Raw genomic sequence first — 20,931 nt, 5'->3', positions numbered from 1 at the left:
GAGTCGGGGATGAAGGCGCACTCATCTGCGTCTGCTTTTCTCCTTCCATCTATTTTTAGTGCCACCCCATGCCTTACCCAACTGTTCACAGAGCAGTTCTTTTAGGCATTAAACGTTCCAGTGCCAATCCCACCACCAGAGTGACCTTCCCTTCACCAACGTCCTGGTTCCCCACCCACCACTCCAGCCCGCCCCCCTTGAGGCACAATCAAAACTACTTCCTGGGGGCTGGAGCGATAGCACAGCAGGTAGGGCGTCGACCCGGGTTCGAATCCCAGCATCCCATATGGTCCCCTGAGCACCGCCAGGAGTAATTCCTGAGTGTAGAACAAGGAGTAACCCCTGTGCATCACCGGGTGTGACCCAAAAAGCAAAAAAAAAAAAAAAAAACAAAAAAAACAAAACACCAAAAAAACCCTACTTCCTATTGTTTGCTGGATACAAAGGCAACTGGAATTATCAAATCTTTTTTTTTTTTTTTGGCTTTTTGGGTCACACCCAGCGAAGCACAGGGGTTACTCCTGGAGGTGCTCAGGGTATCAGCATATGGGATGCTGGGTATCGAACCCTGGTGGGCCATGTTGTAAGGCAAACGCCCTACCCGCTGTGCTATCGCTCCAGCCCCGGAATTATCAACTATTAGATGGATGAGGCCATCTGTGGTCAGTATGCTACCACAGTGACGTCCCCAAAGACTGTCTGAGGTGCCCCTGTGCTGGTCAGTGCTACTGAGCCTTCTGCCTCTGCTTTTTTGTCACAACCCAAGAATGTCTTTTTTTTTTTTCTAAATCAGTATAAACTTATGTTTAGTTCTTTCTCCTTTGAATCTTAATGCTCATCATTAAAAATTCAGAGATAAGCACACACATGAAAAATCCCCAAGTTTTCTGAATTATACAGCCAGGTTATTTATTATAAAAAATGAATTATATAATTTTCTACTTTTTTTATTATTTTATCATTATTTGCAATGATGGAAATGAAACTGAAGGCCTCCAACATGCAGGAAATGGCCTTTACCACTAAGTCACAATCCTAATCCTATTTTCTAGCTTTGCTTTATTTTTTTTCCAGGGTTTTTTTTTTTTTTTTGGAGGGAGCGAGCATTGGGGAGGGGCACACTCAGTGTGCTCAGGGGCCACTCCCGGCTTGATGCACGGGGATCACTCCCAACGCACTAGGGAATCAGATGTGGGCCTCCTGCGTGCAAAGCCCGTGCCCCAGCTGGATGCGCCATTTCCCTGGTCTTTCTAACTCCTAAAAGGGTTCATTCTCGGCTCGCTCTCTGTCTCTGTTCCTGAACACACATCTCGTTTGTCTCTGTGCTTGCCTGGCCTTCCGCTCTGGAGAAGCCTATGTTCTCTCTCAAACACGGACTTCTCCCTTTCGCTCTCCTCACGGCTAACTTTCAATAAAAACTTCTTGGTCACACACACACACACACACACACACACACACACACACATTGTCACGGATGTTAATTCTCTTGACATTTAAGTCATTAAATATCTGCAATTTACTGACAATAGTTTTTGCTATTTTACTATTCTACTAGTTGTATCCTTTTTGGAAACCAAATATTTTGGGGGGGCCCCACCCAGCGCTGCTCAGGGCTTACTCCCGGCTCTGTGCTCAAGGATCACTCCTAGTGGGCTAGGGGAAGTGAGTCACACTGGGAGCCGGAGATCAAACCTTGCGCGCAAGGCAAGCACCCCACCTGCTGCACCGTTGCACTGGCCTGAAACCAATTTTGTTCTTATGTCTGAATTCTATGGTTAGAAGGAGGAATAACTAAGCCTAACTTTATGCCAGTCTTGTAACCAGCTTCTGCCGAGGGATCAGACAGCCCTGTGAGACTGGCCTCTCAGGTGCGAGGGGGGCAGGCAGTGCCCACAGGGCCACAGGGGGCGTCTCCACAGTAACTCCTCTGCCTCCAGGGAGCTGCTGGGTCAGGGAACATGCGAGATCCCAACAGTGTCAGGAACTGCCCCGCTCCTGGAGATGCTTTAGATGTCATTTTTAAATATTTATCAACTTGATAGTGTGTAAATGAACCACACTCTTTCTTTTAAAATTACGTATGACAATGATAGTTGGAAATGATCCCTCTGGAAAAGAACTGAGTGTTGAAAGCATGCAAGGGATCTACATGATACCTTTAAGTATTTGTACTGTACTGCAAAAGGAGGGAGGGGGAGGGAAAGAGGGGGAGAGAAAGGGGGAGAGAGAGAGAGAGAGAGAGAGAGAGAGAGAGGGGAAGAAAGAAGAAGAAGGAGAGTGGGAGAAGGAAAGATGGAGGGAAAAGGAGGGAGAGAGAGAGGGAGAGGGAGAGAGGGGGAGAAGGAGAAAGAGAGAAAGAGGGAGGGAGAGAGAGGGAGAGAGAGAGGAAGAGAAAGGAGAGGGAGAGGGAAGGGAGGGGAAGGGAGGCGGGAGGAAAAGTGCTCGCCGCCATAAAGGGCAGGGGGTGGGAGCGTGGGGATCGAGCAACTGGGGACATTGGTGGTGGGAAATGTACACTGGTGAGGGGACAGGTGCCAGAACATTTTAGGACTGAAACACAATCATGAACAACTTTGTAACTGAGCCTCTCAACTGTGATTGAATTAAAAAAAATTACACATGAAGACAGGTATGGGGTTCAGTGGCAGAGTGCTCGTCTCATCTGTGTGAGGTCCTGGGGTCTTGGCAAGATCAACACTATTCTACTGGGTTAATGCTTGTTAATTTATTACAAAGCAGCATCTCTGGAATCCAATTAGTTTGTATAGAGGTTCCACTGAAGTGGCAGCCAGACCAAAATCGTATAGGTTGATTATTGATCTCTATCTCACACAGCAGCAAATTAAGTACAATTTTCTTCAATGCAAAAAATCCAATGCATGTTTTTCTAAGACTGACGGTGAGAAGTATGTTTTTATGTGAGCTGAGATCTTGAAAAAGAAATAAGACTATAATCCTGGGATGGATTATATGCACAGGTTGTGCTCATTCATAAAACATGACCGCCTGGGCTCATAATTCAATTATACTGTCTCGGAAGGCACCGCACAGACCTCCTGCAAGCAGAACACTGTTTCGGGGCCGGAGAGATAGTACAGCAAATAAGGGACTTGCCTTGTACACAGAAAACTTGGGTTCGGTCCCTGGTACCACATATGGTCTCCCCCAGCAATGCCAGGAGTGATCTCTGAGCACAGAGCCAGGAATAAGACTAGAAGACACTGGGTGTGGCCCCGAAACCAATTAAAATAAGTTTAGGAAGGAAACTGTTTCAGGAGGAAGAGGAAGTTCAAAAAATGGGAACATATGGGTGAGTTCTCGAGTTTGAACCCCAGCCGAGTATGGCCCCAGCCCTGGGCACCACTGGGCCAGAGAAATAGGCCATCTAGAGACCCTTGCCCGGTACCAAAATGGTCAGGCCCACGCCATGGGCCAACTATCTCCAGGAGTAGCCCCAGGGCCCCCAGGACCTCCAGGGATGCCCCCTCCTTGCCAACCACCCCCCAAAAAAAAACAACCCTGAAATCCCATGTCAGCTAAAAGTCAAACTCAAGGTTAATCACCACTAAAGCAATACAGAATATTGTTTTTTGTTTATTTGTCCTTGTTTTTTGGTCCACACCTGTGGTGTTCAGAGTTTACTACTGGCGAACTTGGGAGAAATACATAGGATACCAGGGATTGAACCCGGGTTGGCCACATGCAAGGCAAACGTCCTACCCATTGTACTATCACTCCAGCCCCCCAGAATACTGTTTCCTAGGGAAATCCAGCCAAGGAGGTGCAGGACTGAATCTGTCAGAGAACTTCTCCCTGCCTGCGGCTGAAGCCATAAAGTTGGAGCCTGACTTAAGGGAGGAAAAGGCAGCGACCCTGCATCCATTCCCCGGGTGGGTGGAAAGAGCATCCTCACAGAGATGTAGCTCCAGGTGGAAGGAGCAACGCCCAGCAGCTGGCAAAAGGGAGTCCATGGGGCAGTGTTCCAGCACTGCAGCCCTCAGCGTGCCAAGGCACAAGGCACAGCTTCCACCTTGGTTCTGTGGCCCATGCTCAACACACCGGCAGGTTCCACGTTGCACAGTCCTGGAGCTAATGCCCTGGAGTATCACTGACCCAGCAGAGGGAGAGTGGGGGTCCTGGGTAGCATGAGCACTGTCTCTTCCCCCAGGATATCTCCCTACCCCCTCCAGTGAAAATATTTTATTTTTTTTTGGAGGGGGGAGTTAAAAATTTATTTTTAATTGAACCACCTTGAGATATAAAGTTACAAAGCTGTTAGATTTGATGAGCAAACAGGACTCAGTGAAGTTCAAAGACCACCCTCAAAGAATCGGAGGGAGGAAGCACAGATCCACTTACATTTTTGCTTCTTCTCTGGTTGCATATGTGACATTGACCACGGCAGTTTCTGTATCTGTGTTGACTAGAAAGAGAGATAAAAACCACATTATCATAGAAAAAGCAGCTGCCACCTGGGGCGCCCTCTAAGAGAGGAAGGAGAGAAGAGACCACCCCACAGTGATCTGAATTGCTCCCTTGACTGGTGTGTTTTCACAGAAATTCACAGTCCACTGTGCGCACAGATTTTGTAACTTATCACATATGCGGCCTGAAGCTAGTTTTCACTTTGGAAACTTTTTCATATTCTTCATGTGTTTCACTTCCATGCCTACATAAAACGGAAAGAAGTACATGTGCCATGTTTTTGCCTAACCATGCTTAAGGATTGACAAAGGGGTTGTTCCTAGTATTTGCTCATCTAAATGATTTCTGAATATTTGCTTAAAAAATCATCTTTGTTGCAGTCCCGTGGTTAGTGTTGTTTTCAATTACTTAAGGCTACCATCACTGATGAAAAATAATTATAAGAAAACATGACACTTTAAAAAATGCTATTTTCAGATTGTTCTCCTGGATGTTGGTACCAATCTGCCGATCATAATTAACAAATTAAGACTTTCATTATTTTTTTTCTGCTCCACACCCAGCTGTGATCGGAGCTTACTCTTAGTTTTGTGCTCAGTCATTATTCCTGGTTTTGTGCTCAGGCCACCATATGTGATACAGGGGATCAAACCTGGGTCAGTTGACTGCAAAATAAGCACCTTACCCTCCATACTACTACTCTGACTGCAATCTGCATTTATTTTTTAAGTAACTGGCATGTGTATAAAATAGTAAGATAATGTTTCAGTTTTAATTCTTCATTCACTGAAAAGGTGGAACTTTTAATTATTTTCCCTTCGAATTCCCCAGCTTTTTACAAGTTAAATCTAGTAACTGTGTATGATGAGAAAACGAACAATTCCAACACATACAACTCAAGAGAACACATAAAACTCTAAGACTGGCCAATAAGGGATCACTCTTGGGAGCAGTTATCTTAGTTCATAATTGATCGCTGCTCCTTCCAAAGTCAGAAGTTCAAAGTAAATTTAAATAGCAAAAAACCCCTTTCTTAATCCACCTAGCAAGCCTAAACTGAAAAATACTGGTTTTCCCAACACAAGCAGATACAGATATGGCTCACTCAAAATCCTTCCTTTCAAACATTTAAGCTACCGGGAGTTAACAACATGAAACAAGGATAATTCAAGAAAATCATAATAAAGTTTCTCTGCAAAGTAATAAAACCCTGGTAAGGATTCTTAATCTTGGTTCCATACTCTGGCTTTAGGAAATTCACCCCCGACCACAGCAAATGATGAAATTGACAGACTTTTTTTTTTTTTCTTAATACCACCTCTGTAAAATTCTCAAAAAGGTCAGAAACCACTGTTGATAATATTGATTATCCAATAACATCCAGTGGCTACAACCTATACAGGGAGGGAATATATCAGCCTCAGGAAGGAAATCCGCAGAGATTTCCAGGCCACAGTCAGAGCCCCCCGGCCCCCCAAACATACACAATTGGGGCACCTCTCTCCAGAGTACTGACTCCTCTCGTTCACGCTTAGCCAGAGGAGTCCTCACAGCACAAGTGAGAGGAAGGGGAGCCCACGGCCTCTCTCAGTGCTGGCTCACAATTCGACAGAGCTTTCATATTTGCCACTTTCTTTCTACTGAAAGGGATGAGGCCACAGACACCCAGCAAGGGAGCAAGGGCGCAAGGGCTGGGTCTGAACCCGCTGGTCTTCAATGATGCTTGTCTTTTGGAAATCAAAGTTACTTGATTTGGGAGAGACCGGACTCCGTTCAACTAATTTATTTCATTTGACATGAAGTTCCCGGAGTGTCTTCAAAAACAGAATAGGTTTTCTGCCACATCAAGGATCAGCCAGGAAGCGTAAAGAAACAAAAATCATTTCTTTCCTTTTCTTTTTTGTTTTTTCTTTTTGGGTCACACCCATCAATGTTCAGGGTTTACTCCTGGCTCTGCACTCAAGAATTATTCCTGGGGTTGGAGTGATAGCATAGAGGGTAGGACGTTTGTGTTGCATGTGGCTGATCCAGGTTCTATTCCCAGCATCCCATATGGTCCCCCGAGCACCACTAGGAGTAATTCCTGAGTACAGAGCCAGGAGTAACCCCTGAGCATTGCTGGGTGTGACAACCTCCCCCCTCCAAAAAAAAAAATAACAGCAAAAAAAAAAAAATTATTCCTTGCAGTGCTTGAGAGACCATACAGGATACTAGGAATCGAACTTGGCTGGCCGAGTGCAAGACAAACGCCCTACCCGTTGTGCTATCACTCCGATCCCACCCACCATTTTTCAGCAGCTCATGCTGGCTGCAGGGCCCAGACTGGAAACTACTTCTGAGACCTGGACACTCTCTCTCTCGCTAGTACTGGCCTCAGCTTAGAGTGTGTCTTACTAGTTACCGCTACAGGTTCATGTCTGTTGGGCCATCTTCCTACTCCAGCCGAAACCTTAAGAGAATGTTTTCTCTTCCATGTGGAGGGAAATGACAAGAACTGAGACAAAGAATCCCTGCAAGTCACATCTTCCTGCTGAGCATTTTCCCATCAGCTTTGAACCTGGGCCGTCAACAGCATGAAACTAAATAATAATATTTTTAATATTCATGGAGTGGAGAACAGCCGAATAATTACTGTTTTAAACTATTACATTAATTACACCGGCAGATAGAACAGATTACCTGTGAGAAAACAGGTTCCCTGCGATCCTTGCTAACTGCACCTTAATTAGCCAAGACTGAATGACTTCACTGTCTGCCGGTCTGGGCTCCCTCCGTGCGTCTCGACTATCTGATGATAGAGGAAGGGAAGAAACTAATCTCCCCATTGCACACATGTGAAAACTGAATGAAGCTAAGTGCCTCTCCAAGGGCTCACAGACAGCAAATGTCTAAATTCACATTCTGCTTTTCAAACCAACACAAAAATCACCTTTATCACGTATCTTGATGCGCCTGTGTTGTCAAGAGCCTGGAGCCTACTTTTCTTTTGGTTTTTGAGTCACTCCTGGTGCTGTTCAGGGCTTACTCCTGACTCTGCACTCGGGAATCACTCCTGGGTCTTGGGGGTCCATATGGGATGTCAGGGATTGAACCCGGGTCATCCCATGCAAGGCAAGCACCCTACCCGCAGTACTTTCGCTCTGGTCCCTGGAACCTACTTCTCTAGCAATCATAAGGAGCTCTGGGGCTGGAGCGATAGCACAGCGGGTAGGGCGTTTGCCTTTCACACGGCTGACCTGGGTTTGATTCTCAGCATCCCATATGGTCCTCTGAGCACTGCCAGGAGTAATTCCTGAGTGTAGAGCCAGGAATAACTCCTGTGCATCTCTGGGTGTGACAAAAAAGAAAAAAAGGGCTCAGTGAGTTATTCACTTTAGCTGCCTTTTGTTTTCCTTTTAAAAACCACAGCGATCACGGTTCAAAAATGTGAGTGACAGGAAGAAGTGTATGTATTTTCTGAGCATCCACAGCACTTCCTGAGACAGTGCTCCTGAAGTTGGCTGCACACAAAAATCACACAGGGGTGCTTGTTTTTAAAATACAGATTTATGAGCTCCTCTTCCAGAGAGATAAGCTTTATAGTTTAACTGTAAGTCCTAGAACCCGTACTCTCATGAGATCCTGGGGTAGGAAATTACACTCCTCAGGGAACAAGACATTAGGGATGTCACTTTCCTGCCAAAGCATAAGAGAGGGGGTAGGAATGGTGTCAATTTAATTTCTTCCTAGTGAGTTAAGCTTAACCCAGCTTGACAATTATTCACTCAGTGCTCAAGCACCATATGGAATACACTAAAAATAACCTGAAAAATGTATTTCCTGTAAACATTATATTCAGATATGGATAGAGAGAGAGAGAGATACGGACACTCCCAAACACAGAAGAAAACAAACATGTGCTCTAGGAAACTTGATGTGAAGCTTCTTAACTTACTGGTTCTCCCTGGCGTTGACCCTGTCTAAAAGAAATAACAGCAATCCCTCTCAAAATTCCAAAGACTAATTTCCTCACTCATTACCTTGCTCCACGTTCTCCACTGTCCCATACTGAGCCAAGAGTCCATCCAACACCTGAAAAAGAAAGGCCAAGTGTCAGTATGCATGCAAGCGCGTGCATGCGCACGCACACACACACACACACACACACACACACACACACACACACACACACACGGGTTTTATCCCCCAGAAATGATGAAAGTAAAATAACAGGTGCAAGCATAATCGTAATAAATTGGATTTCAAGTCTTCCAGTAAAAACCGAGTTAAATATACATAGGGACCTTCATTTGTTATTGGATCCCACAAAATCTGTTCACAGAGGAGACGCAGCAACACTGCAGTCTTAGTGAATGTTCAAAGACATTCACACCGCCAGAAGTGATTCCTGAGCATCGCTGGGGTTGATCCAAAAAGCCAAAAAAAAAAAAAAAAGACATTCATCACGATGGCTGCAAGCATCTTACTGCTCATCTTGAGTGAGCCACAGAATTCAGTACAAGGCTTCCGTCTTCTGAGAAGATGGAACCACCTTGCTTCTGCTGCTCTCTAGTTTGTTCTCCTTACTTTACAAAACAACAGAATGTGTGTATCTGAAATTCTCCTAACAAAAAGCTTTTTTAAAAGTAATGAAAATGGGGGCCAGAGCGATAGTACAGCAGACAGGGCGTTTGTCCTGCACACAATCAACTCGGGTTCGAGCCCTGGCATCCCATATGGTCCCCCAAGCATCACCAGGAGTAATTCCTGAGTGCAGAGCCAGGAGTACCCTCTGGGCATTGGTGGGTATGACCCCCATCCCGCCCCCAAGAAAAAATCTAACTCAGGAAAAGTAATGAAAATATAATCTCAAACATTGTTTCCTTCAAGGTTATTTTAATTTTGTTTGGGTTGAATAATAAAACATGAAGCAGTCTTTTTTTTCTTTTCTTTTTGGGTTACACCCAGCGATGCACAGGGGTTACTCCTGGCTCATGAATTCAGGAATTATTCCTGGCGATGCTCGGGGAACCATATGGGATTCTGGGAATCAAACCCCGATTGGCTGCGTGCAAGGCAAATGCCCTATTGCCCTGTGCTATTGCTCCAGCTCCAAACATGAAGCAGTTTTAATAAAAATGCCAGGGGCTGGAGCTATAGCACAGTGGGTAGGGCGTTTGCCTTGCACGCTGCTGACCCGAGTTCAATTCCCAGCATCCCATATGGTCCCCTAAGCACTGCCAGGAGTAACTCCTGAGTGCAGAGCCAGGAATAACTCTGAGCATTTCTGGGTGTTACCTTTGCAAAAGGCAAAAAGAAAAAAAAAGTTCCTTAGATTCTATTTTATTCTGGCAATCTCCTAATTTTGTTGTTTGGGGCACACCTGGAGGTGCTCAGGGCCTACGCTGGCTCTGTGCTCAGGGATCACTCTGGGTGGCGCCAGGGATTGAACAGAACTCAGCACCAGCAAAGTCTTCTGCCTGTACTACCTCTCTGGCCCCTACGCGTATAACAAGCTGGCAATTCTGAAAATACATATTAACGCTTACTCACAGCAATCAATTCAAAATAAACTAAAACCAGATCAGACTAAAGAATATCCTATTTTTTGGACTGGAGCGATAGCACAGCGGGTAGGGCGTTTGCTTTGCACTCGGCTGACCCGGGTTTGATTCCCAGCATCCCATATGGTCCCCCGAGCACCGCCAGGAGTAACTCCTGCATGTAGAGCCAGGAGTAACCTCTGAGCATCGCTGGGTGTGACCCAGAAAGCAAAAAAAAAAAAAAAAAAGAATATCCTATTTTTATTGGTTTTCCATCTATTTTTTCCCATTATAATTAAGGATAGAAAAAAAAACTTTAATAAAAAACATGCAAAACTCACAAACTAGGGCAGAAGATAACGGCTCAACTGGTCCAGCACATACCTAGCATCTGTGAGGCCCTGTGTTATGGTTCTAGTCTCGCATGATTCCCACTCAGCACGGCATATATATTTTTTTAATTAAATTTTTTTTTTCTTTTTGGGTCATACCAGGCGATGCTCAGGGGTTACTCCTGACTTTGCACTCAGGAATTACTCCTGGCGGTGCACGGGGGACCCTATGGGATGCTGGGAATCGAACCTGGGTTGGCCAAGTGCAAGGCAAACACGGTATCCGCTGTGCTATCACTCCAGCCCCAGCACGGCGTATTTCTTAAAAATAAAATAAATAAGGACACCTTTTCTTTCCATTTCCATGTAGGTGATCAATGTTTGAGAAGACAATATTTAAGAGGTAAACCGCATCTCTTGGACAACAAAGGGGAAAAATATGATGTGAGACCCATGACAGATCATCCACATCCAGGTGCTGAGGAGGGAGAGAGGGAGAAAGGGAGCAAGGGAGAGGGAGAGGGAGAGGGAGGGGGAGAGGGAGAGGGAGAGGGAGGGGAAGAGGGAAGGGAGAGGGAGAGAGGGAAGGGAGAGGGAGGCAGGGAGGGAGGGAGGGAAGGGAGCGGGAGGAAGAGAGGGAGGGAGGGAGGGAGAGAGAAAGAGAGAGAGAGAGAACCCAGAAGCTCTGCAGGAAAAGTGAGAACCGCTAATACCTCAATGGGAAAGGGAACTCGGAGGGAAGAAACGTTCTGTGGACCCACTCAAAAGCGAGAATTAACTGCGGCTGAAGAGGTAGTAGAGCGGGCAGGGAGCTCGCCCTCCAGGCAGCCAATCCAGGTTCAATCCCTGACATCCCACATGGAAGGAAGCACTGCGAGAAGAATTCCTGAGGCAGAGCCAGGAGGCAGCCCTCAGCACCCCAGGCATGGCCCCCAAACAAAACAGAAATAAGGGTTTAGGGTCTGGGACGCTTGAGCCTGCCTAGGATGCAGAGGGCCCCAGGCAAGTAGCTTTAGGACCCTCTGAGCACTGCATGGGAGACAGGATAGGTAAAATGAGGGGCCCAGGTTCAAGGCTGTGGGGCACAGGCCTGGCACACAGACCCAAATCCTCCATCCCCACAGCACTGCAGGGAGTGCCCTGATCAGGAAGAATCTGAAAGCACGCCCAGAGAGAGCATGTGGGGGCTCTGACTCCGACAGTGAGCACGCAAGGGGCTCTGACTTACCTCCCACTGCAGGTGAGGGGGAATGTTTCGGATCTGAATTTTTCTGCTCCTGTCAAAATAAAAGCATTGACTGTTAACACGTTCTCCAGGACACAGACCATTCAAAAAAAAAAAGAAAAAGAAAAACAACCAACTGCAGGTGACAATTTGAGTTCAAGCTCACAACTCACAGCACGGTTAGCAAGAGAATCAACTCCAGTCCTAAGTTGCAAAACACAAAATTAGCTTGAGGTCTTCAATGACTTTTGGAAGAAAGTCGAGAACAAGGCCAAGATGTCTGAACAAGTTAACAGATAGTTTATAGGCAGAGCTGCCTTTTCAATTCCCTTCGAAAGAACTTAGAATGTAAATGTTCTCACGTGGACTAATGAGAGGGCAATCACCTGCCTGCTCAGAGTATAGGGTCCCACCTTGACCCCCTCAACCCTGCCCATACATCAAGACTCCATCATGGGCTGTGCAGTCACCCAACACCCCTCCACCCGTCAGGCTTGACCCACCCCTTATCCAACCATGAAATATTTCCCTGTTTCGCAGTCATCATTCAAAAAAATTTACCAAGGTAGACTATGAAAAGCCTTACTGCCTCTTCTCCACAAGAAATACTTGTGGTTAATACTTGTATATTCTTGTTTTTTCCCCAATGGCAATAATAGCAAATTCAAATATAAATTCTTATGTCCACCCCTCTCTCCCCCACACACTTTTATGGACGTGTCTACATCACTACATCTCTGCATCTGTTTTTCCCATTTACAAGTAATATCCTGGACATCTTCTCTGTAGGTACAAATACCCTCAAGCTACTTTAGACTTCAGAGTGTACTCAGCCGAGCGTACTCAGTCCGTTCCCTACTGATGGACATTTGAGGTTTTTTCTGCCTTCCCCCCCCCCCAAGACTTATTTTCACCAGTGACTGGAAAGATGATTTAGATTTTTTTCCCCCTTGCTTTTACTTAAGTATTCAAATTAGGAAAAAGAAACATGAGTGTAAGAATTTTTCAAATTTGAGAACATGTTAAAATTCTGAACTCAATCCCAATTGGCATTTAATATTAAAGAGGTCTTTTTAATGGCACTAAAATCCCACCAATATCTGACTGGGAGGTTCCAACAGAAGGGATGTGGTGGCTACCTGTGTACCCCTATTACTTTCAGTCTCCTTTTGGTATCAGAGGTGCTACATAGGGTCAGTATAAACCCACATGTCCCTGACCTCACTGCGGGCCAACAGTTCTAGAAAGAAACGTACAAGTCAGGAAACTGGGGCTGGAGCAATAGCACAGCGGGTAGGGCGTCTGCCTTGCACGCGGCCAACCCTGGTTCAATTCCCAGCATCCCCTATGGTCCCCCAAGCATCGCCAGGATGAGTGCCTTCATCCGTCCCAGGGCTGCTTAAATCCTTATACACACCAGTCGGCAAAAGTTCTACTACTGCATTGGAATAGGATGGAGAACGAAGAATCCCAAACTAATCACCACCTCTATGCTATTAAGCCTCTTTTATGATAGTACCTTTGGCAAGAATTCATAATAAATCTGGTGCTGACATTGCATAAAACCACATGGAACATCTGGAAGATGCCACAGGCTCATCTAGATAATATAGGAAACACATCAGCACAGGAAAAAAATATTTCTAGAGAAAAATATTTTTTGCTGTATTCAAGTATAAGCATCGACACCAACTGCTAATAGCTGCCTGGCTGAAATTTTACTGGAATAAACTCTTGCATGAATATAAAGAGATTTAAACAAAAAGGATGGTTTTGACATTTTTAATAGGCAGAGACCTTACACAATCTAAATAATCATCAAGAGGGAGATGAGTGAGAAAATCAAAGGATAGCCATATACTTTGTTAAATGTTAAAAAGGAGCTGTTAAAAAGAAGGAAGAAGTCATATGTAGAGGGTCACAGGAACTCTACAAGGCAATCTGTAACAAGAAGAGAGCATTTATAGATTAAATTGGTCCTACATCAGAAATATATGGCACCGAATCAAAATAAAAGGCTTCCGCACTGGTAAAGAAGCAAGGCAAAATTTTATAAGTAAAGTATCTTTCTCCAAAAGACTTGAGCAGGGCCGGAGCGATAGCACAGCGGGTAGGGCATTTGCCTTGCACGCGGCCGACCTGGATTCAATCCCCGGCATCCAATATGGTCCCCCGAGCACTTCCAGGAGTAATTCCTGAGGGCAGAGTCAGGAGTAACCCCTGGATGTGACCCAAAAAAGAAAAAAATCAAAAGACTTGAGCAAAGATCTGCACATCAGACATTAAAGGGCTAATATCAAAGATAAAGTATTTGCAAAGCTCAATAACAAAAATATAAATCTGGGGAAAAGATTCTTGTACATCGTACATCCTGCAAGGGGTTCAAATCCAAAATATAAAAGAACTCATGTAACTCCACAATGAAAAAGGTAGCAACGAGTCAAAAAATCTGCAAAAGACTTGAACAGTCATTCTCTGAAGAAGATGTAATAATGGCCCTTACCTCTGGTTAGGGAAATGGCCACTGAGACCACAATGAGTGATTACCTCACACTCACAACAATGGCTTGACTCAGAAAGACTGAAAAATGCAAGTGTTGCCCAGAGTATGGGGAACACCAGACTCTAGGAACTGGAGAGAGAAGGTCAAGGCTGCAGACTCCTCTCCTGAAGGCATGAAAACGAAATGCTGCTCCATGACTCCAGGGCAGGACTCCCAGACAGGGATCCGAAGGATAGAAAGTGCTAATAGGAGGAAATTCTGGGCCCCATTTCAAGTATCCAAATTAATTCGCAACAATCAAAACAGGAAAGCAATGTACATGCCCAGTGACAGATGCTTGGGTAAAGAAGCTGTCCTATGGATACACAATGGAAAACTACTCTCTTGTTGAGAGGGGGGAAAAAAACTCAACAGGATGAAATGGTGCCTTTTGGGACCAAATGGAAAGTGAGATAATTAAGTGAAGTGGAGAAGGAAGGGAAAGACAGTCACTGGACGGTCTCACTCAAGAGGGATGCAGATGGTGAAGGCAATAAAATAAAATAACATAAACTCAGACTCAGTGCAACTGTGGTGGTTGTTACAGTGCTAAGATGGGGGAGGGGGGAGAGGGGGGAGAGAGAGAGCGCGCGCTCGAGAGAGGGAGAGAGTCGGAGCAGAGACACACAGGAGAAAAGGCCCTTGCCTTAAATGCTTAAATAAATAAGTGGACAATCACTTATTTTAAGCTGATGACTAAAACATTATTTCAATGCCGTGGAATCTCTATGAACCTGAAGACCCACTTCCCCTGTATTATTAATGGCAGAAAAAAAATAAAGTCCTTGTTTGCATGTAGGGAGAACGAAGTCACCACCTTCAGGGATATGGTCCACTGGCCAAACATGGGGAACCCTCACCCTAGCCTTGGCCATGCTGAGACCTTGAGTGAGAAACGGAGCCAACATCAAGTGTGGAAACCCAGCTCAGAGACTTCAAATTCCACGTGGAACAGGCCAGGTAAGGAGCGGGAAGCGGCGGACACTGGAGTGACCAGAGAAGCAGGAGAGGGCACTATGGGTGAATCCATTTGGGTCCAGAGACAGATTCTCCCTGACTGTGCTGTTTTCATCGTGAGCCTCGTCACATGACACACGGTCCTCCTTTTGGAGGGACAGGAGAGCACTGTGGAGAAGGCATGTCTGCACAGAGCGAGGGGGGAATGCTAACCGACGCCTAGGACCATGGCAGAGACTGAACACAGCAGAGCTCAGGCCCAGACCCTCGGAGCCAGAGTCAGATTCCACTGCATCCCATACGCTCGTACGCATGTGTTCCAGGCGGCAGATCAGTGTGCCACGCCCCTTATGGACACTGGGCTGGAGCGACAGTACAACAGGTCTAGGTGCTTGTCTTGCAGGCGGTCAACCTGGGTAGGGTACCAGACACCCCCCCTGATGACCACTGAGGGTCAAAAGGAAGCCCTGAGCACCTTGAGCACTGCTGGGTGTGACTCAAGTCCCTTCTCCCTTCCAAGAAACCGAGGCTTCTAGAGCGTGCAACGAAGGGACGGCCTGTGCTGAACCGCAGCAGAGCTGGGACTTCTAAGAAAAGCAAATGAGTCCCAGAGAGCGCCAGCTCAACTCCCTCACACCAGCGTCCTGTCCGTCTCCCGCTTGCTCACACACAGAGGAACGCAGCCCCCTGTGTACACACAAAGGCAGGGCACAGGAAATGATTAAGAGTCCACAAAATGACTGCTTTTTATATATTTTTTTTTTACCAGGTTATTTAGGAAGGCCTCCGCCTTGCTGGAATCTTTGGCTGGGGAGAAACAGGCAGGCGGGGCTTGAACCCAGAGTTCCTGCATGCAGTGTTAGTGTCCCAGGCCTAGAGCCATCCCCGCCCTCTTCATGGAATCTCAAACAAACATATTACAGTTGTTAACTTAATCCCTTCAATGTGAAAACTATTGCAAATGAGCTAAAGGTGCTGTGGGGCTCCACCCCACCCCCCAGGAAAGAAAAACATGTGGGCTGGGGAGAGTGCCAAGGCGTGAGTGCTTGTCCCAAACATGGCCAGGCCTGGGTCAATCCTCGGAACCACATGGGGTCTCCAGAGCACTGCCAGGAGGAATCCTTCAGCATAGGGTCCAAATAAGTCCTGCGAACATTCGGGTGTGACCCCACCCCCAGCCCCCAAAATCCCTAATGTGAGTAAAGTTTTGTGTATGCTGATGTGGTTATGGGCCGAAATGAGAAAGAGGATTAAAGCAGTTAATAGTCTTGTGACCCCTTGCAGAAGGTTTTGGGCCAGGAAAGTTACATTATGGACCTTGCTCTGTAAAATCGTGTTCATAAATCTCCAAGCATTCCAAACACACTCGTACTGCGTGAGCTTTCAGAGACAGGAGCTCGTCAGGAACTGCTAATTAAATGGGGTCGAACAGAGAATCCAAAAGCAGAAGACTGAGCCTTTAATAACTCATTTGCTAACTCATAAACATGTCTCCATATTTCAAGGAATGCTAACACAATGTTAGATTTCCCTTTTGAGGAAAACATCAGGGCTTATTCCCTGCTGTTCAAAAAAGTATAAAAGAAAAGGGAAAAATCCGCGGGATAATTACATGACAACTGGTAGTTTGTGAGGAGCTACTCTGTCTTCTCTCCCACTCCTGGGAAGAAATGTCCTTAATGGAAAACCGAGTGTTTCTTTCCAACTTCCACGCGCCATGTTGTCCATTCCCAACTTGCCTTCTCTCTGGTAACTACCAGTCTACACTCCTTTATGATTCTAGGGTGTCTTCTTTTCTTTTCTTTTCTTTTCTTTTTTTTCTTTTCTCTTTCCTTCCCTCCTCCCTTCCTCCCTCCTTTCCTTCCTCCCTCCTTTCCTTCCTTCCTTCCTTCCTTCCTTCCTTCCTTCCTTCCTTCCTTCCTTCCTTCCTTCCATCCTTCCTTCCTTCCTTCCTTCCTTCCTTCCTTCCTTCCTTCCTTCCTTCCTTCCTTCCTTCCTTCCTTCCTTCCTTCCTTCCTTCCTTCCATCCTTCCTTCCTTTCTTTCTTCCTGAGTAGGGGCAGATTCCACATGAGTGGAACCACAGTGTTTGTTTTTGGCATATTTCACTTACCAAAATACCCTCAAGGACCATCCATTTTGTCACCAGTAGCAAATACTCATTGTTTTTAATGTCTAAAGAGTTGCAAAATGCTTGTGTTTGTGTGTACATAGATACATCCCATCTTCTTTATTCATTCATCCACCACTGGACACTTAAGTTGCTTCTGTGTCCTCCAGGAAGATAAAGAGCTGAGCTGGTGAAACTAAGCTGCACTAGTCAAGGGACTGTATCTATCTGAGTTAGCGACACTGGAGGTGGGAATGCACCTATCCTAGTTATCAGCACTGGAGGTGGGAATGCACCTATCCGAGTTAGCGACACTGGAGGTGGGAATGCATCTGTGCTAAGTGCTCCAATTCCTTCAGGCAGATACTGAGATACAGAACTGGTAAATCATGTGGTACCTTTATTTTTCTTAAACATTCCTTTGAGGAATATGATTAGCCAGCGTCTGCACCCAATTACAATCCCAGTCTGGTTGTATGAACGTTCTGTCTCTCCAAATTCTCACAGACACCTGTTTCTTGGTTTTGATGCCAGTTGCCTTGACAGTGCTCATCAAGACTTTTACCCGCACTTTTCTGATATTTAGGAGAGCATCTACTCACGTGCCTGTTGGCCGCCTGTGCTTTCTTCGGGAAAATGGCTAATCAGTTCCTCCACCCATTCAAAAATGTTTTTATTGGGTTGTATGAGCTCCTTTTTGCTTTGAGTATTAATTTTACTTCTGATAAACCATTTGCAAATCTCTTTTTCCATTGACTTGGTTAAATTTTCAGTTGCCTCTCCTGTGAAAAGCTTTTAGGTTGTAGTTTCATTTACTTTTGTTTCTGCTGCTCTTGTTTCTAGTGTCAATGCCAGAATACTGAACATAACTGAACATAACTAAAACTGACATCTAGGAGCTTATCACCTATGTTTTATTCTATGGGTTTAATGCTCTCAGGTCTTATATTCATAAGTCTTTAATCTGTTTCGAGTTAATTTTTATGTACTATATAAGGTAGTTGTCATTCTTTTACACATGGTTGCCCAATTTTCTCAGCACCATTACTGGAGAAATTGTCTTTTCCCCATTGTATTTTCTCGCCTCTTTGTCGGAAGTTAATTGACTGTATATGCACAGATTTATTTCTGAGCTCTCTTGCCAGATCCACTGATCTATGTGTCTGCAGTTATGCCAGTACCTCATTTTTCTGATTACTGCTCTTTGGGAGTAAAGTTTGAAATCCAGGAGCATTACATGATGCCTCTAGCCTTGGCTCTGGCAATTGAGGAATTTGTGAGCCAAAACCCTGGATGTCTGTTTCCGGCTTCTCTAGATCTAGACAGAAGTTAAGAACTGAATCCATTTTCTTAAAAGGAAAATTGTTTTTCCGCTTTAAAAAATTTATATTATAGTTTTGGTGAGGTGGTTACAATAGTGTCAATGTTCACAATTTTGATGCTCCAAAGTATCCAAGATCCTCCTCCTCCCTCACAGCTAACCTGGAGTTCTCAATGGCATGCAGCCCGAGGCCCCCCAGCTTGGTAACCTGAGTCTGTAATCCGAGGCCAAGGGTTGTCGTGGTTGGATACTGTCTATTCCTCTGTAAAATTATTTCCTTTACTGCTTTTACTTCACCAAACCAAAACGGTGTTTCCAGAGAAGTGATTAGTTACCTTCACAGAGTCTTCAATCTGTAATTAAGTCTTAACCAGGGTAGAAACAAACATTTACACATTGTAATTCGAGTCTAGATGAATAACTCATATAAACACACAATGCCAACACAAGTGATAACTCGAGTATAAAAAGTTGGCCTTGAGTGGCAGATAGTCAACGCTGGGTCATCTCTGCAAAGGTCAAGGACGTCAGCAGCAACCAAGTCTCCAACAACCGTGCCACCTTTTAGTACCTCTTCAGTTCTTTCATTCTCAAATAACTATTTTCCTTCTCTTTCCACAAAGTCCTAGAAATCAGTCCCCTGCCTCCATCTCTCCCTCCCCTTCCTCTCTGCAGCTTCCTTTTCCTTCCTCCTCAGAACAAGCAGGAACACCGTAGGTCGGCAGCATCAATCCGGAATTGTACAGAAGTCTCTGGTACAATGGGGACACCCTGGCTGGCTGGTCACTCCAAGAAGGTAGGCTGGTGGAAGGTGGGAGTGCTGAGTCTGGGGTTGGGTTTGGTTTTTTCTTTCTGAAAAGGGCACAGTCAGCCAACTCGGTCCGGGAGCCTCTGAACTCGAAGAACACACAGGTCCTGCAGCAGGCCAATTTCTCCCACTCCGGTTTATGTCCATCCGCTCAGTGCCAAGAGTGGACTGCGCCTCCGAGGGAAAACCATTTGCGAACCCCACAGCCGCTGCAAACATGTTCCGGGATTAGGTGGGATGACTTGGAGGTGGGGTTTTGTTCTGAAGAAGTGAAATGCTTTGCCTTTGAGTTTCGAAAGAAACATTTTTCACAATACAAACATGCTAGTCAGAAGGTCTGAGTACCCAGTGAGTGATTAACCAGTAAGAGTTTATTTGAGAAAAGCAATTATTCTAGAGCTAATGAGAGACTTTATCCTATTTATGGGCTGGAGCAATAGTACAGCGGTAGGGCATTTGCCTTTCACGCGGCCGACCCGAGTTCGATTCCTCCGCCCCTCTCGGAGAGCCCGGCAAGCTACCGAGAGTATGGAGCCCGCACGGCAGAGCCTGGCAAGCTACCCGTGCGTATTGGATATGCCAAAAACAGTAACAATAAGTCTCTCAATGAGAGACGTTACTGGTGCCCGCTCGAACAAATTGATGAGCAACGGGATGACAGTGACAGTGATTAGAGCCATGTTACCGATTAATAAAGAAGTGGGGCCAGAGCAAAGGGAGAGCAGACAGGGTGCTTGCCTGGCACCAGGCTGACCAGGGGGTTGATCCCTGGCATCCAATACAGTCCTGGGAACCTGCCAGGAGTAATTCCTGAGCACAGAGCCAGACGTAACCCCTACCACCACCTGGGAACTCCAAAAACAAACAAAGAAAAATTAAATTGTTTTAATAGTGTCTTAAATGCCAAGTCCTAAATGCCAAGTAGGCAGAGAGGTTGGCCAAAATGAAATACTCCTTCCCTCGAAAAGGAACCTAGCATTGTGACAGCCCAATCGTGTTTCCCAACTCACACCAATGCTGAAAGCTCACCTGTGCTGAGGGCTTGTGGGTGTGTGGACAATTCCACCCACTCCGACACAAATGTTCTGACTGGACATTAAATAGACAAGTTCACGTAAGTTTTTTTGGAAGGGTTTACTCCTGGCTCTGCACTCAGGAATTACTCTTGGTGGTGCTTGGGGTGGGGGGTTGGGGGGCGTACGGGTGCCAGGGATAGAACCTGGATCCGCCCTGTACAAAGCAAACATCCTACCCGATGCACTGTCTCTCTGGCCCGACTTAACTTTTTTTTTTGGCAGTGTCAGGGATTGGGTCCAGCAGTTACAAGGCAACTGCTGGGATATATCCCTGACCCAATACTGGACATTTTGTACTGATTCTGGAGATCAGAATGGTTTCTAAGAGTAAACGGAAAACTTCTCGGAGTTCATTCAACAAATGTTCAATAAAATACCCATTATATGCCAAGAACTTGTTTTAGGTTCTCTGGGGTAGAGCACGGAGTAAAAATATCCTCATACTAACATTTTAGGGACTAAAAACACAAGGACAATATTGACCTTCCTCAGAACTCTCTCAACTCACGTCAATAAGAAAACAGAATGTACTTTCGAGTTGGTCTCCTGATGCAATTAAGTGTTTATGAAAAAAAGGCCCTTTTCTGGTTTGTATTTTTAGGTTTGAGCCAAAC

The 20,931-nt window shown here is 45.5% G+C and overlaps 1 protein-coding gene across 5 annotated transcripts in view; it reads right to left on the bottom strand.

Moving 5' to 3' along the window:
* Positions 1 to 20,931, bottom strand: part of IGF2BP2 (insulin like growth factor 2 mRNA binding protein 2) — a 166,038-nt gene that overhangs the window by 24,712 nt on the left and 120,395 nt on the right. For all 5 annotated transcript variants that reach the window (XM_055129624.1, XM_055129625.1, XM_055129626.1 and 2 more), the window contains exons 3-5: positions 11,508 to 11,556; positions 8,445 to 8,496; positions 4,360 to 4,423 (exon numbers count right to left, since the gene is read on the bottom strand). In XM_055129624.1, coding sequence (XP_054985599.1) covers positions 4,360 to 4,423; positions 8,445 to 8,496; positions 11,508 to 11,556 — 165 coding nt within the window. The remainder of the gene's footprint in view (positions 1 to 4,359; positions 4,424 to 8,444; positions 8,497 to 11,507; positions 11,557 to 20,931) is intronic.

Source organism: Sorex araneus, chromosome 2 (assembly GCF_027595985.1).
Source record: "Sorex araneus isolate mSorAra2 chromosome 2, mSorAra2.pri, whole genome shotgun sequence".
Taxonomy (NCBI): domain Eukaryota; kingdom Metazoa; phylum Chordata; class Mammalia; order Eulipotyphla; family Soricidae; genus Sorex; species Sorex araneus.
Note: the sequence above shows the minus strand (reverse complement) of the source record. Positions and strands in the feature narration are given on the sequence as shown.